An 18022-nucleotide genomic window follows, 5' to 3' on the forward strand; every position below is an offset into this window, starting at 1 on the left:
CTGCATCTAAGACAAGAGACTAAGGAAACTTTATGTTGAGACAGCAGAGCCACAGCAGAGCCTGAAACATTCCTGGTGCGTCACTACACGCTGCAGGACAACTTTCCTGGAAAGTTACAGGGACCTATAAGCATTTCATGAAATTACTAAGTTAAACCACTGAGATTTAGGGTTTTGCTTCTTACTGCAGCATAGCCTAGCTTATCCTGTCTGAGATGAAACACAGGCAGCAGAATTCTGAAGTTCCTCAGAGATCAGTCCGGATCCTATTTTCCTTCTAACTCTATGGGCTCTTCCTAGAGGATCTTATACATTCCCATGACTTTAAATACCATCTATAGGTAGGTAAGCCTACTCCCAAGTTGCCCTTGGCAGTTCTGAATTGTACTTGCCATCCTGGCAAAATTAGTTGTGCCCCTTTCATTCTCAAAACTGCCCTGGTTCGGATAATTAAATAATATAGCACCTTATGTATATGTCAACTACTGTCAACTCTCTATTTCCAATCCCAGGCCTCTTTTAGAGCTTCACACATAGACTATGCAGCCATACAAGCAACACCTCCATTTGTATATATCACAAGCATAGGCATCTCAAGCTTAACATTTCCTATACTGAAATTTTTTCTTCTCACCTTTGCAATCTGCTGCTTCTCCAATATGCCACATGCCATGTACCCATTTGGTCAAGTTAGAAACATGATGTCATCTGTGACACCTGCCTCCTCATCACCCACATCCAATGTCTCACCAAGGCCTGTCAATTCCACCTCTGAAATACATCACAAACCACGCACTTCTTCTCATCTCTACTGCCACAACCTGATCCAAGTCGCCACTATTCTGGGCCCTGCAATAGCTTCCTGACTAGTCTCTACTCTTGCTTCTACTCTGGACACAGCGGCAAGAATGACCTTTAAAACTTAAATTAGATCATGTCCTTTCCTAGCTTCAGACCATCCAGTGATTCTAAAAACAGAATCCTCAATTCTGGTCCATAAGGTCCTGCATGATTTTGTACCTGTCAACTTTCCTGGCCTTTACTTCCCACCTCCCACATCTCTGCTCCAGTCATTCTGTCCTTTTTCTAGTCCTCCAGCAAGCCATGTTCTTTCCTACCCTAATGCATCTTCACCTACTCTTCCTTCTATCTGGCAGAGGCTGTTACATGCTCACCAAAGATCATATTCTCTTCACCTGCCTAGGTGTGCTGCTAGACTATATTTCCCAGACTCCTTTGCAGTCATTATAGCCAGAGGATACAATTCTAGACAATATGATGTGATCATAAGTCACGTATACCTCTTCCAGGCCTGGCCCATACAGACATCCCCTCCATGCTCCTCCGTGCTCTTTCCCCTTTCCCCTTGTCTGCAATGGAGATGACCACCAGGCAACTCTGGCAGCCACAAGTAGAAGATGGAAGATCATCTGTCAGAATGAGACCCAGAATGACTGGGGGAGAAAAGCAATCTCATCTTTCTGTCTTCTGCCCAGTACAGGTACCTGAGTAAGAAACACACTTCTATTGTGTTTAAGCCAGTATATATTTGGGGGTCTATTATTACAATGGTTAGCACTATTTAATCAAAAACCTGTACCTGGAGCATTGCTCAACCATACCACCACCACCATGCACACACACACACACCCCTACACTCAGTAACTCTGCATTGCTCACACCTACTCATAGCCTAGGTCTGGGCTTACATGCATTGGGAGGCCATCCCTGAATCCCCTCATCCACTCTAAATTAAGTTGTTATGACATTCTCTTTCTCCACACACTAGTCCTTCCTGTCACTTTACTCATCACAATGCTTAATTACATATTCATTTGTGTGTATATTTATTTAAAGTCTATGTCCACAACTGGTCCATAAGATCCATGGAATCAGAACCTTTTGTCCACCAAAATAATATACACAGAGCTTGCACTGTGCTTGGCATACAACAGTCACTTAATAAATTTAAAAATATACAGGATGAACCAATAAGAGGCCACTCTCAAGGGAATACATATGTTTTTTATCACAAGACCGCAACTCTAGACCAAAAATCATAGAGAATTAAAATATAAATCATAGGGATTTTTTTAATCTTTAATCATTCAGAATGCAATTCTGGGACAATTGACAACCAAGAGAAACCCTACACTGTGAGGCAGTGTTAGCCAGCTGAATAATATAACAGTATTGCTCCGATATGTACAAGCAAGAAGTCAATTTCCATTCCTTTCATAAAACCTCTTGCTAAATGTTTACAGAATGCATTAACGAGATCATGCTTATATAGCTAGTCAGCACAAAAGACAATGACAATTTACACAGGTCTGGTTTAAGTCTTGCAGTAGAGTGCTCACAACTCAAGCTATAGCTGTGGACCTTTCCGATGGCATTCATTATGTGACATTGTCACCAATTACATTAAAAGGACTCACTAACTTTTAAAAGCTAGAATTACTCAAAAAGTTCTGTATTGCAAATAATACATGGACTATTGCATCTACACCTAAAATGGCAAAATCACTTAAATCTCTTCTATGGTCCTCTGTGTCTTATATGTAGGAAAATGAACATTATAGACCAAGTTCTTATATTTTTACTTGAGTCTATTTTAAGTAATGCCTATTAATATTTAAATGATTAAAAAATAAATCAATGTTAAATATTAATTGCACAAAATCTAAAAGAAAATGGCCATATTACATCATACTACATTATATAGATTAAAAGCAGTTATTAGAAGGCTTTTTAAAAATTTAAAGTTTCTGACATCATCTTCCACCATTCCATTAATTCTTCCTTCTCTTCTTCTTTCCTTTCAGAAAATGACTCCAGTTCAAAATCAACCTAAAGGAGAAAATAAGGATATATTGTTATCAAACTGAGAAAAGAACAGCAGGTTTAGAGTTTATTAAAATAGGCTGAATCCAGCCACCTGAATTAAAGTGTATCCTAAAAAACCTACTCATGATAAGCAACAAGACACTTTTAGGGAAAAAAAATATCAAAAGCCATTATGTTTCAAATGTGCTTTGATCTAATAGCTTTCTAGAATTATTGGAAAGCAGATTATTTAGAGGCAGATTGTTTAAAGGCAGTTTTTCCCCCATAAAAAGATGTAACTTATAATTAGTTTTCTGCCTTTGACTATTCAGTGAGCTTCTCCTGCCAACCTTGAATTTTCTCCTAAAAGCTGGGGAAATATGGAAGAAGGCAGTTCGGTGTCCTGGTGTTCCAAACCACAGGGTTCTGCTTTCTAGAACCTTGAATCTGCTAAAGAAACTGATGGAAATACACACATCTCCAAACCACCACGAAGGCCAGTAGTCCAGGAACTCAGCTCTCCTATGAACTGGGCATCTCATCAGGTCTATGGAGAATTCATACACTTCTGCACAAAGGACTATTCAAAATATGCAGCTCCAAACCCCAGTCCTCCCCGGGCCCAGGAGATAGCCATGCCCCATTCCACATGGATCTAAGAGTTCTTAGATCTGGCCACTTGAGCCTGTGGTTATTTAAGAAAGTGACTACTCAATACCTCCTTGAACTCACATGGGCTAGAAAGGCTAAGGGTCAAAATAGTTGAACCTTTTACAACCTGGCTCTGGAGCTACTTTTGTCCAGGTTTTATTTGCCCAAATTTACCTCCTGATTTTAATACATATCCAGCCTAATATACACATACACACAATCGAAACCAAAGCAACAGTTAAAAACTCAGGATATTTAGTTTGCAAAACCAAGCATTTATACTCCAAACTTTGGGGACATAAACAAAAACACAATAAATTCTTTTCAAGCTTTTTAATTGGAAACTCTGTAGGCCATTCCATAGTAATGTAATACAAGAACAATAGTAAAATCCTTCTCTAAAGGAGTTTTGGTCTTATCACCACCACCTTCCTAGTAAAATAAATGGTATTTACTTAAATAGGTATCATTCTTGATAGTTCTTAGCATAGAGGACCTTGCTCATAGTGTGTGCTTAATAAATGTTTAGTTAATGCCTAAATTTACCCTGCAGGCCTAATTTATTTTTCCAAATACTTATTGAGTAAGGTATTATACTAGGTGCTAGGGATAAAAAGATAAATTGAACAGAATATTATTGAGATTGAAATCAAGGTCAGCAAATAAAAGCTTCATTTTTTTAAGGTTTTATTTGATTTTCTGGTGGATCTCTTCAAAAACTGAGAAATGGTAATAGAGCTTCACACTGAGTGGTGTTAAATCAATCACTGAGCCCTTGGGCAAGTCACTTAACTTTGCTAGGCCTCAGTTTTCTCATCTTTTAACAGATGGATAACAGGATAATAATGGCTTCTATCTCACAGAATTATTATGAGAGCTAAATATAATCACTTAAACATGCCTGACCCATGGTAAGTGCTTAATACATTTTAGCTATTATCACGATCACTTACCCTGACAGCGGGGCTATAAGGAACTGCCACTTTCTTTGTTATCGCCAGATAGCCTGGTGCCGAGGCTGTAACTTTATAGTTTCCAGGAACAAGCAGTCTCCAGTAATCACCATCCTTTGCTGCAGGGCAACAAAATTTCAAGTCACAGGCACATATATGAAATGCATAGTTATGCCATCTAAGTTCAATTTTGATTCCCTGTTTTAAAAGTAGATGTTTACTGAATTTAATGAAATTCCATTGAAAAGAGCATGACACTCTCTAGAGGGCGTCGTTACTTACAGCAATTTTACAGACATTAATGTTAAGTTATCTAATAAATCTTCTAATATGATGAATCATCATAATCACGTCAGGAGTAACACAGGTTAACAGATATATCAAGTCCCCAAGCAGTGGGATCCCACCATCTAGCACCATGTTTTGATTCTTGCCGAGCATCTGGCTGTGAGGACCCGGTGGTCTGAGTCTAGGTCAGTCTCAGAAAGTGTGGCTGAAGGCACCTCGTCAGAAACCCTCAGGGACTTGTTAGAAATTTAAATTTCTAAAGACTCAGAATAGTTGGTCTGGCTGCCTTCTAGGAACTGCATTTTCAATCAGCCCTCCAGAGGACTTCTGTTCCCATTCCTCCCCTCACACCCCCATCTTCTCCTTGAGCAGCTTAGGTTCCTGGGCACCCCAGTCAACGATACACATATCCTTCAACCTATGTGCTGTTCCCCACCTGCTTATAGGCCTGGCAAACCACCAGCGCTGAGTAACACCCACCTCCTCTACTGTCTGCCTGCCCCTGTGGCTGTGAGGGGCTGGGGAAAACACATACCCAAGCTGGGCTGTCTCCTGTCCACAAACACCAGCCTTCCACAGGCCCTGGTCCTGCCCTGTCTTCCTCCCAAGCCCTTTCACTCTCCCATTTCCTAGATTAGTGTGCATCAATCACCTGAGAAACGGTAAAGTACAAATTCTAATTCACTAGCTCTGGGATGAGACCTGAGCTTCTGCATTTCTGACCAGCTCCAGGTGATGCTGAATTCAGCTGCTGGTAGGGGTCATACTCTGAATACCAAGGACCTAGTGGACAGTCTCCCTTTTCCTAACACCTGTAAAGCAACCTCTTCATCCTCACCCTGTTGATGCTTCACTTTGTATTTCATTGTGAATGTGGAAACCATCAGAAAAAAATAAACCCCCATCACCATCTCTTCCATTCCACCTCTGGACTCTACATCTCCTTTCAGCTAGTGCCTCATTTATCTTCTTTGCTTTACAGCAAAATCTCTGGAAAGACTTGTCTACTCTTCATTTCAAATGTGTCTCCTCCTCTCTCCTTAGACCCTCCCCAATCGGGCTCTGCTGGTCCACTGAAATAGACTCATCAAGACTCTCCACTCTGCCTTATCCACAAGATTCTCCACTCTGCCTCATTCCTGACACTTTTCACACTCTCTCCCTCCTGAAACATTCCAGCCTTCCTGAACAAAGCACTGGGTTTTCTCTACACCTTAGACCCCGTTGCTCATCCCTCCCTACTACCTCACCCTGCCCTAGAAAAGCCGCAGTGTCCCAGAGCCCACTCCTCAGATTTCATTCCTTTCTACCTATAATTATTCCCAACGTCCAGATTTTTCTAAATTTTTCACATCTGGAATGCAGAGAAAATAATGTTTGTATGTTACGCTAGAGTTAACAGAAGCAGTTACTTGTGGCCACAGGGGACATGGCCTGGGTCCTTCAGGAGCCCCTCCCTGGGGACGAAGGGAGCAATAACTTGGCACAGGTTCTGGCATATTGGTCTGGAAGCTGGGCTGGCACTTCATGGGGTGTTGATAAGTATTGTTTAATGAATAAATAAATGGAGTTTTAGAGAACAAATATTCAGAATTTAAAAAATACACATTATAAATGTGGAGGTTAAGAAACAGGTAATGGTATAGGATGTTTGGGCACTAAAGGTTAATTAATGCTAAGGTCTACAAACATGTAGAGTTTATAGCTAAAAAGATATAGTTGTTGTTTTAAAGATCCCAACAAATGAGAGTTACACTAAAATGAGCTGGATAGATATTTATTAACAAGAGTAGGTAGGTTTGCCGGGAAAATACATCATTTTCCCCAAAGTAGGAAAATGGAAATGAGGCTTTAAACTTAGAAATAACTAACATCAACCTCAATCCTGTAACATCCTGTTCAGTCTTGAATACATCTGGATTTATGATACAGATTAAATGAAGAAATGGATGGGAAATCTTAGACACACAATACACTGGCAGTTACCGTCCTTCCTACTCTTCTGCTCCCTCCTGAGGTTCACCAATTAACAGCTCATTAGTACTTCTTAGAAGAGATCGGTATTTTAATTCCAGCTGGTTCATCTTCCTTTGCCTCGACAACTGCAGAGACTCCCGCAGATGGCTCCGCCTCACAGCTCTGGGGTGAGACAGCTGAGGAAAGGGCGCCACCTGCTGCACCCCAATTTCTAAGCGCAGCAGCCATCCTAAGTAATTGCCTGACCTGCTCCCCAGAAAAAATTTAACTAGATCAAAGCTGGGGGGAGAGACGGGGTAAAGAGACATGACGCATTTAATTGCTTTGCTTAGAACAGTGTAAGAAGTATAACTATGCTAAGAAGTAACCACGCTCTCGTGTGCAATACTAGAGCCTCCGATCACGGCGGAGAACACCCACCAGATGTGACATCATGGTCTATTCCTTCCACGGAGATGGTTGCATTGGCAATTGGGTTACCCTGAAGGTCTTGGACAAATCCTTTAACCCCTCGATGTATCTGTGATGGTCAAGAACAACCAAACATTCTGTATTAGAAACGACCTAAAAACATGCTTCAATCAAACATCTTCTTATTTTCTAGCAAAATACTGCAGATCCCCACTGTTTAAGAATCAAAACAGGCTAAAAAAAGCCACTGAATTTTCTGTGTACTCTTTACTCTGCTTTTCTGCAAGCAGACAAATGAGAAGTAATCCCCTGAAAACTGATATCTTGTTCTGAGTCAAAGAAGACTTTGAAGTACCTTCCAAACCACCAAAACAAAAACAAAACAAAAAGGTCTGTCAATGTGTAAAACAGTTCTGGTCTTAGCACATTTCATTGCTTTCTCTCTATTTTAAATTTGGTCACTTGCATATACTTTATATGGCAGCTGTCAGTTAAAAAGATAACCACATTACAGCCCTTCAATACTTTTTACTTCTAGATGAAAGGATATACACTGTGAATACTTTTGCATTAAACCAATTAATAATATCATTTTGGTTGATAATCAGTGCATGAAAGGTCAGTGAACTTACTAACTGAAAACTGGGTTTAGAAATAAAATGGAAGAGTTTTTATTGAGACAAGCCCGTGAATTAAGTTGCTGTCATCAACTAACTACTGCAATGCAAACTACAGAAACAGCTTTATTTTCTTTTTCTTTTTATAATTTTTTTTTGCGGTACGCGGGCCTCTCACTGCTGTGGCCTCTCCCATTGCGGAGCACAGGCTCCGGACATGCAGGCTCAGCAGCCATGGCTCACGGGCGCAGCCGCTCCACAGCATGTGGGATCTTCCCGGACCGGGGCACGAACCCATGTCCCCTACATCAGCAGGTGGACTCCCAACCACTGCGCCACCAGGGAAGCCCCAGAAACAGCTTTATTTTTAAATGATAATTCAACTAAGTCAATATGTATTTGAAGTGACGGAGAGCCACTTAAGGTCTCTGAGAAGGTACTGCTTCTGAAATATCAAATGATAATCTATTAAGCTTGATTACCTAACAAAACATCCCCCTCCCCAATGCTCCAGTTGCTCCTCACTCATCTGGCCCCAGAAAATGAATTTTCTTTTGCTACTGATGATATTTGAATATTTCCCTACAGAAAGCAGAATAAGTCTCATGTATCCCTTTGTCACTGGAGAATAAATTTGGCAGTGGTACAATGTTTTATCAGAGATAGCCCTGGATATCAGCAAATTCTTTTTTCATTAGCTTTTTTTTTTTTTTTTTTTTTTTTTGTGGTACGCGGGCCTCTCACTGTTGTGGCCTCTCCCGTTGCGGAGCACAGGCTCCGGATGTGCAGGCTCAGCAGCCATGGCTCATGGGCCCAGCCGCTCCGCGGCATGTGGGATCTTCCCAGACCGGGGCACGAACCTGTGTCCCCTGCATCGGCAGGCGGACTCTCAACCACTGCGCCACCAGGGAAGCCCCCATTTGCTGTTTTTTAAAAAAGCAAAACCTCTGAAACTCTATAAAAGTAACACACAATTCTTTTCTCTAAAGGCAATTTACCAGTGGTAAAAAGCTATACATGTTGTCAGTAATAATAAATAATATTTTAATGGCAACCAGTATAGTGAGAAGAGAGTAAACACTTTTTTAAAACAAAAAGACATTCTTAGACTTTTCCCCAAGACTTACCTATGGATTAGCTAACCAAAATTGTAAGAGGCTGAAATTTAGCCACTGGAAACAAGAAAAGTTAGCTTTCTGAATGAAATTCACAAGGTAAAAGTCACTGGGATCAGAAAAATTGTGGAGATGAATTTATTCATCTTGAGGCACTATAATCCTGATATATTATGAACCTTAAAGAAATGAAAGTTTTAAACTTCCTCATCTTTGGAAAATAAATCAATCATTTCAAAAACATATAATGCACCTACATTAGGCACAAATATACCCAGTTAATATTCATAACTTTACTTTTTTCTGCCTCTGCAACCCAAGACTTAAATTACAGTATGTGATTAACAAATAGTTAAATAAGTAAATGTCTATCTCTGATATGCCAATTGTGAAGCACAATATTTCTGTTTGAAATTTTCCACTGTAGGAATAAATCTCAACTGAAGTGTTATAGGCTGTCACGACTCCACAGGAATGCAGACTAGAAAATACTGTCACTTTATGACTTTTGCAAAAGAAATCCCAGAAGTTCAAATTTCACTCATACCTGGGGAAGCTATTTTACTACACTTGTCCTTCCTATAATTCTCTCTCCCCAGATTCCAGGACATTTCAATCAACCAAGGCTTTAAAAAAAAATCCAGAATATTCTTCATTGTTACTAGAACTGTTTATGTCAATAGCCCTTAAATCCTCGAATATTTAAATGCCCCCCAGAGAGCTTGCTGAAATGGAGACTCTGGGGTCCTGCCCTGCTAGGAGTGTGATTCGGTGTTGGTACAGGAAACTCGTTTTTAACAAGAATCTAGATGATTCTGATGCAGGTGCTCATGAACCATTCTTGAAAAATTCTTTGGAAATTTTGAGAACTAGGTGGTTCCAAAGCTATTGTGTGGGAGCTCTTCTTAGCAAACTATTCACCCTAATTAACTTTACAGTTCCAGTTCCTGCAAACACTCCTTTAAAACTCTGCAAGAGATTTCCTCTCAACCAATTACTGAACTGGATCTCCTAATCACCTACTTTCCACGAGTTGTAAAATTAGTCCACACTTAGATTTTAGGCCCAGGTGTTCAATCATTAACCACCACCATATTGTTCCATTGTCAAGGAAATTTCAACACAGAACTTCTGGCAGTCTTCACTAATCTTCCGCCAGCCTTTGATTCCCTAAACTAGAGTGTCCTCCGAGGCAAGCTGTGTGAGCTCACTGCAAATACCACTCTTACTGCTTCTATATAGTCTGCACCATAACACTGATGTCATGCCAGGGTGGGTCACAGGTATCTGTGGACAGATCAAATTCTCATTCCAAGTGGCATACAACAGGACTGTATGACCTGGTCCCTCTTCTTTTCAGCTTATTCTTACATAAATTGTAACAGCTTTTAGATGAATTAATGCACCTGCCACCATAAATATGACAAGCATTCTCCTCTTTCCAACGGCACACATTTGGGTTTTGTTTTATATTGCATTTTTTTCTCAAGAACTAAGAGAGAACTTAAGTAGCAGCTGAACTAGTTTTTTAATTGTTGACAGGGTAATAATCTTATTGACATGGACTATAGGGAATCCTATAGCATACCTCCAATAAGCCTTTTCTGAACTGGCAGGACTGGGTTAGGGACCCTTCTGTGTACTGCCATTGCTCTTTATTTTAGCATTTATCATCCTCTCTTGTAATTAGGTATTGATATCTGAACCTCACTAATACAAAGCCTTCTTGAGGGCACTCTCCCCAGTACCTCACAGGGTACCTAGGATATGAAAATAGCTTAATTTTTGTTGAACAAATATGTACATAAAATGAAAAGCACTGTATTAAGGAGGCATTCTTTGATACCTAGGCAAAGAACACACCAAATTGGCCCATCTTACTTCCTCTGCCTAAAACTATATGTTTAAATTTTGCTCTTAAAAGGTCCATCCAGGGCTTCCCTGGTGGCGCAGTGTCCACCAGGAGAGGCCACAACAGTGAGAGGCCCGCGTACCGCAAAATAAAAAAATAAATAAATAAAGGTCCATCCAAATACAGCTCTCCTCAAAGGACATTCTACAGGGGTACCCACTAAGTTTGTTCCAGGGTCAACATGGCTAATTATCCTTAGTTTTGTTGTTGAAAAATGCCTTTTTATGTTAACATGCAGCAGGATCCCACTGATTTAAAAAATCCTGTGTAATGGGTGTTTTTTAATCACTGTCTGTCATCAGTGGATCTATTCCATGATAATCCCTTTTGGTAAGGTATTATATGTATACGTGAGATGTGTAAAAGAATTCTTAAGCTAATTTTACTTTTTTTTTTTTTTTTGTGGTACGCGGGCCTCTCACTGTTGTGGCCTCTCCCGTTGCGGTGCACAGGCTCCGGACGCGCAGACTCAGCGGCCATGGCTCACAGGCCCAGGCGCTCCGCGGCATGTGGTTTCTTCCCGGACTGGGGCACGAACCCGTGTCCCCTGCATCGGCAGGCGGACTCTCAACCACTGCGCCACCAGGGAAGCCCTGATTTTACATTTTTTAATGCACTGGGTTCGTGTGTATATGTTTATATGTACCTATATATGCAAACAGCATTTGTTTATGTTAAATTAGCTTAAACATTAGTCTGGACTACCTGCCAGCATGTGAAAATAACATCACTCTCCCTGACTTTGGGTGTAAATGGCCGCATACAGAATGGAATGTGAAATTGTCAAGGCACTGCAGGCAAAAAAAAGAGTCCTTAGGTCTTTCCCACCAGCACTGCCCCTCGTGCCAGTGTCTACCTGGTACAGAGGGCTAGGGCTATCAGGGCACTGGCCTGGGTTAAGTCTGATTAGGTAGGTATTTTATTCTGACACATTGTGAGAGTCCCCCAAATTCTGTACAGTGACTCTCTGGTAAAGATCTAAGCTTATGTCATGAGAGGCAACATGGCATGGTGATTCTGGAACTAGACATTCTGGCTGTTTAACTTCTCTGTGCCTCTGATTCCTCATTTTTAATTCAGGTATGATGATGATGAGGGAGTAGAAGATGATAATGGATCCAGCTGAGTCTAGGGTGAGACAAGTTAGGCATGTGGGGCACAGAATTTAAGGAGATACTCACATCCTATACCTGCATGACCCTGAGAGGCTCCTTAAATTTGCATCCCAGGTGCCTCACTTACCTCATTCTAGTTCTGGTCCTGCCTCAGATGCCTGAGAGACAAGGTGATAAGGGTGGAGGAGGATCCTAGGATTGCCCTTGCTTAGTGCAATATGAAAGGAAGTAGGGTGTCACCTCACTTCTCCACAACTCTCCAGTTTAGTCAGTTCTCAGTGAATATTCATGAACCACAAAACCTATGACAAATGAAAGCCTATTTGAATCACTACTGACACATTTTCCAAATGCAGCATCCTCATTCTGGGTCAGATGGAGTCCCATAGGCTGGGATCCTCTTAGGAAACTATTGTACTCCAGGTTTAAATGTTCTTAAATCTCCCATTTTATGCTAGAGACTGTGTTTACCTGCTGAATGTAGCTAATGAGGGAGTTTTTGTTATCCTCCCAGTAGCTCTTCAAAGTCTCTTCAGGTGGAAACTTTTCACAGCTAAGCTCCACGGTAATCTCAAAACAGTTGCTGCTGAGGTAATTGAAATCTTGCATTCCTGCCCAAAAAAAGAAATGAAAAGTCAAAATATGCATGTGGTGACTAAAACCCTACACAGACTGCTCTGCTGAGGGCCAAATAAAAGATGTATCAACCAATGCATCTTGGGGAGACTGTGGGAAATCGCAAGTGAAATCACCTACCATAAGCGATGGAACAACATACTTGGGAAATAGTTACCACCTCACAAGCACAAACTCTCTCAGGTTCTTAAGCAGTCATTTAGTGTAACACATTGCTGTTTTACAGTGCTAAAGCAAGTATCAGCCACATTCCACAATGCTGGAATCAGCTTTGAAGACTTAGAGTGACGTCATCAAAATGGTGAAATAGGAGTTTTCTACTGTCTTCCCTCCCCAAAGAACACCAATTTTGACAATTACCCATGAATAGAGTGCCTTTGTGGAAGCTCAGGAATCTAATGGAAAAGTTAAAGCACATCATTGGAGAAAAAAAAAATCCAAGCTTGGACACATTGAAGGGAGTGTGCATCACCCCCTTCTCTAAGGTGGCACAGCTCAGTGCCAAAGAGACCTAATTTAGTGACATGAAAACATATAAAAATATACAACACACTGGTGAAGGTAAGTATATAGTCAGATTCAGAATATTCTGATACTTTAATATGGTAGTGTATTAATCACTTAACTCTAGTATAAAGGTTTAAAAATATTAAAAATAACAATAGCTACAATAATTTGTTCATAGATACACAAAATGGTAGGATGTAAATTGTGACATCAAAACATAAAATGTGCGGGGAAGGAGGTAAAAGGGTAAAGTTTTTGTTTGCAATCAAAGTTAGGTTGTTGACAGCTTAAAATGGACTGTTATGCTATAAGATGTTTTATGTAAGCCTCATTGGTAACCATAAAGCAAAATCCTATGGTAGATTCAAAAAGAACTAAAGAGAAAGGAATCAAAGCATACCATTGCAGAAAATCATCAGTTCACAAAGAAAGACAGCAAGAGGGGAAGAAAGGAACAAGGGAACTGCAAAACAGAAAACAATAAAATGGGAAGTCCTTATCAATATCTTAAATGTAAATAGATTAAATTCTCCAATCAAAAGGCATAGAGTAGGGCTTCCCTGGTGGTGCAGTGGTTGAGAGTCCGCCTGCCGATGCAGGGGACATGGGTTCATGCCCCAGTCTGGGAAGATCCCACATGCCACAGAGCGGCTGGGCCCGTGAGCCATGGTCGCTGAGCCTGCACGTCCGGAGCCTGTGCTCTGCAACGGGAGAGGCCACAGCAGTGAGAGGCCCACGTACCACAAAAAAAAAAAAAAAAAAAAGGCATAGAGTAGCTGAATAAATAAAAAAATAAGACCCAACTATATGGCACCTACAAGAAACTCACTTCAGCTTTAAGAACACATGTAGGCTCAAACTGAAGGGATGACAAAAAATATTCCATGCTTATGGAAACCAAAAGAGAGGAGAGGTAGTGATACTTATCTCAGACAAAATACAGTTTAAGCCAAAAACTGAAACAAGAGACAAAGAAGGTCATTATATTTTGATAAAGTGGTCAATTCATCAAAGGATATAACTATCAAAAATATATTAACACTCAACATCGGAGCATCTGAATATATTAGGCAAATACTAACAGGTCTGAAGGGAGAAATGACAATAGTATAATAATAGTAGGGGACTTCAGTACCCCGCTTCCAATAATAGATAAATAGATCATCCAGACAGAGTACCAGTAAGGAAACACTGGCCTTGAACTATAGTTTATACCATATGAACCTAACAGACATACAGAACATACCATCCAACAGCTGCAGAATAAACATTCTTCTCAAGCATACATGAAACATTCTCCAGGGTAGATCATATGATAGGTCACAAAACAAATCTCAGCAGACTTAAGTAGACTGAAATCATACCAAGTATCTTTTCCAACCACAGTACTACAAAACTAGAAATCATAACAAGAGTAAAACTGAAAAATTCACAAACATGTAGCAAAGTAAACAACACACTCTTGAACAACCAGTGGGTCAAAGGGAAGCCAAAATATCTTGAACAAATGAAAACAGAAACACAACCTGCCAAAATTTATGAGATGCAGCAAAAGCAGTCCTAAGAAAGAAGTTTATTATGATAAATGCCTACATTTAAAAGAAAAAAGAAATATGTAAAATAAACAATTTATTCCTACACTTCAAAAAACTAGAAAATGAACAAACCAAGGGCAAAGTTGGCAGAAGGAAGGAAATAATAAGGATCAAAGCAGAAATAAATGAAATAGAGGCCAGGAAAACAATAGAAAAGATAAACAAATCTAAGGGCTGGTTTTTGAAAAGATAAACAAAATAGACAAACCTTTAGTTAGACTTAACAAGAAAAAAAAAGAGGGGACTCAAAAAAAATCCGAAAATAAAGAGGAGACATTTCAACTAATACCATAGAAATACAAAGGATCATAAAAGACTACTGTGAACAATTATAAGCCAACAACTGGATAACCTAGAAGAAATGGATAAATTCACAGAAACATACAACCTACCCAGACTGAACCATGAAGAAACAGAAAATCAAAACAGACCAATTACTGGTAAGGAGATTGGATCAGTAATCAAAAACTTCCTAAAAAGAAAAGCCCAGGGTCAGATGGTTTCACTGGTGAATTCTACCAAACATTTAAAGAAGAATTAACACCAATCCTTATCAAACTCTTCCAAAAAACTGAGGAGAAGGGAACACTCCCAAACTTTTTTTACAAGTCCAGCATTATGCTGATTCCAAAGCCAGATAAGGACACTACGGGAAAAGAAACTACAGGCTAATTATCATGATGAATACAGATGCAAAATTTCTCAACAAGACACTAGCAAACTGAATTTAACAGTACATAAAAAAAAAGTCATATACCGTGATCAAGTGAAATTTATCCCTAGGATGCAAAGATGGTTCAACATACACAAATCAACAAATGTAATATACTGCATTAATAGAATGAAAGACAAAAATGATATCATCATCTCAAAATATGCAGAAAAAGCATTTGAAAATATTCAGCATTTATTCATGATAAAAACCCTCAACAGATTGGGTATAAAAAGAACATATCTTAACATAATAAAGTCCATATATGACAACACCACAGCTAACATCATACTCAATGGTGAAAGATTTAAAGCTTTTCCTCTAAGATCAAGAACAAGACAAGGGTGCCTACTCTCACCATTCCTATTCAACATAGTGCTAGAAGTTCCAGCCAGAGAAATGAGGCAAGAAAAATAAATAAAAGACACCCAAGTTGGAAAGGAAGAAGTAAAATTATCTCTGTCTGTAACAATATGACCTTATGTATAGAAAACCCTAGAGACTCCACAAACACACACACACAAAGAAAAAAAAAACTGTTGGGACTAATAAAATATTTCATAAAAGTTGCAGGATACCAAATCATCATACAAAGATAAGTTGCATTTCTATATGTTAATAACAAACTATCCAAAAAACATATAAAGAAATCAATCTCATTTACAATAGCATCAAAAACAATAAAATACTTAGGAATAAATTTAACCAAGGAGATGAAAGAGCTGTACACTGAAAACTATAAGACATTGATAAAAGAAATTGAAGAAGATACAAAGATAATGGAAAGATATCCAATGTTCATAAATTTAATATTGTTAAAACGTCCATACCACTCAAAGCTATCTATAGATTCAATACAATCCCTATCAAAATTCCAATGGAATTTTTCACAGAGATGGGGGAAAAAAAACAATCCTAAGATTCATATAGAGCCACAAAAGACAATGACTAGCCAAAGCAATGTTGAAAAAGAAGAACAAAGCTGGAGGCATCACACTTCCTGATTTCAAACTATACTACAAAGCTAAAATAATGAAAACAGTAATTGTACTGGTATAAAAACAGACACACAGACCACTGTAATAGAATCAAGAGCCCAGAAATAAACCCTGATGTATACACTCAACTAATACTTGACAATAGAGCCAAGAATACTAAATGGGAATAAGACACAGTCTCTTTAACGAAAAGTTTTGGGAAAAATGGATACACATGTGCAAAAGAATGAAATTGGACTTTTATCTTATGCTATACACCAATATTAATTCCAAATGGATTAAAGGCTTAAATACAAGACCTGAACTGTAAAGCTCCTAGGAGAAAACAGAGACAAAGCTCCCAATACTGGTCTTAGTAAAGTTTTTTGGGTATGACACCAAAAGCACAAGCAACAAAAGCAAAAATTAATAAGTGGGACTGCATCAAACTGAAAGCTTCTGCACAGCAAAGGATATGGTCAACAAAATGAAAAGGCAACTTAAGGAATGGGAGAAAGTATTTGTAAATCATATATTGCATAAGGAGTTAATATCCAAAATACATAAGGAACTTATACAACTCAACATCAAAAAAAACCAAACAACCGGATTAAATAATGGGCAGAAGACCTGAATAGACATTTTTCCAAAGAAGACACACAGGCGGCCTACAGGCACATGAAAAGATGCTCAACATCGTTAGTCATCAGAGAAATGCAAATCAAAACCAAACTGAGGGCTTCCCTGATGGTGCAGTGGTTGAGAGTCCGCCTGCCGATGCGGGGGACACGGATTCGTGCCCCGGTCTGGGAAGATCCCACATGCCGCTGAGCGGCTGGGCCCATGAGCCATGTCCGCTGGGCCTGCGCGCCCGGAGTCTGTGCTCCGCAACGGGAGAGGCTACGGCAGTGAGAGGCCCGCGTACCGCAAAAAAAAAAAAAAAAAAACTGAGATATTACCTCACACCTGTCAGAATGGCTATCATCAAAAATAACACAAATAACAAATGTTGACAACGATGCAGAGAAAAAGGAACCCTCCAACACTGTTGTTGGGAATTTAAATTGGTACAGCCAGTGTGAAAAACATTTTGAAGGTTTCTGAAAAAACTAAAAATAGAACTACCATACAGCCAAGCAATTCCACTCCTGAGTATATATCCGAAAAAAACAAAAACACTAATTCAAAAAGTTACATGCACCCCAATGTTCATAGCAGCATTATTTACAATTGACAAGATATGGAAGCAACCTAAGTGTCCATCAACAGATCAATGGATGAAGATGTGGTATATTTACACAATGGAATACTACTTAGCCATAAAACAGAATGAAATTTTGCCATTTACAGCAACATGGATGGAGTTGGAGGGTATTATGCCCAGTGAAATAAGTCACACAGAGGAAGATAAATACTGTATGATATCACTTATATGTGGAATCTAAAAAATAAAGCTGTGACTATAACAACAACAAAACAGACTCACAGACATAGAGAACAAACTAGTTGTTACCAGTGGGGAGAGGGAAGTGGGGGGCAAGATAGGGGTAGATGATTAAGAGGTACAATTACTATATATAAAATAAGCTACAAGGATATATTGTATAGCACAGGGAATACAGCCAATACTTTATAATAACTATAAATAGAGTACAACCTTTAAAAATTGTGAATCACTATGTTGTACACCTGTAACTTATATAATATTGCATATCAGCTATACCTCAATT

The 18022-nt window shown here is 39.3% G+C and overlaps 1 protein-coding gene across 1 annotated transcript in view; it reads right to left on the minus strand.

Annotated features, from left to right (window-relative positions):
• Window positions 1-1830: 1830 nt before the first annotated feature.
• CPE (carboxypeptidase E) overlaps window positions 1831-18022 on the minus strand; it is a 108582-nt gene continuing 92390 nt past the window's right edge. Inside the window, exons 6-9 of the mRNA XM_029236056.1 lie at window positions 12337-12476; window positions 7116-7215; window positions 4431-4549; window positions 1831-2850 (exon numbers count right to left, since the gene is read on the minus strand). Of these exons, the coding sequence (XP_029091889.1) occupies window positions 2752-2850; window positions 4431-4549; window positions 7116-7215; window positions 12337-12476 (458 nt within the window). The 3' untranslated portion in view covers window positions 1831-2751. The remainder of the gene's footprint in view (window positions 2851-4430; window positions 4550-7115; window positions 7216-12336; window positions 12477-18022) is intronic.

Source organism: Monodon monoceros, unplaced genomic scaffold (assembly GCF_005190385.1).
Source record: "Monodon monoceros isolate NGI ecotype Baffin Bay Population unplaced genomic scaffold, NGI_Narwhal_1 Super_Scaffold_20, whole genome shotgun sequence".
NCBI lineage: Eukaryota > Metazoa > Chordata > Mammalia > Artiodactyla > Monodontidae > Monodon > Monodon monoceros.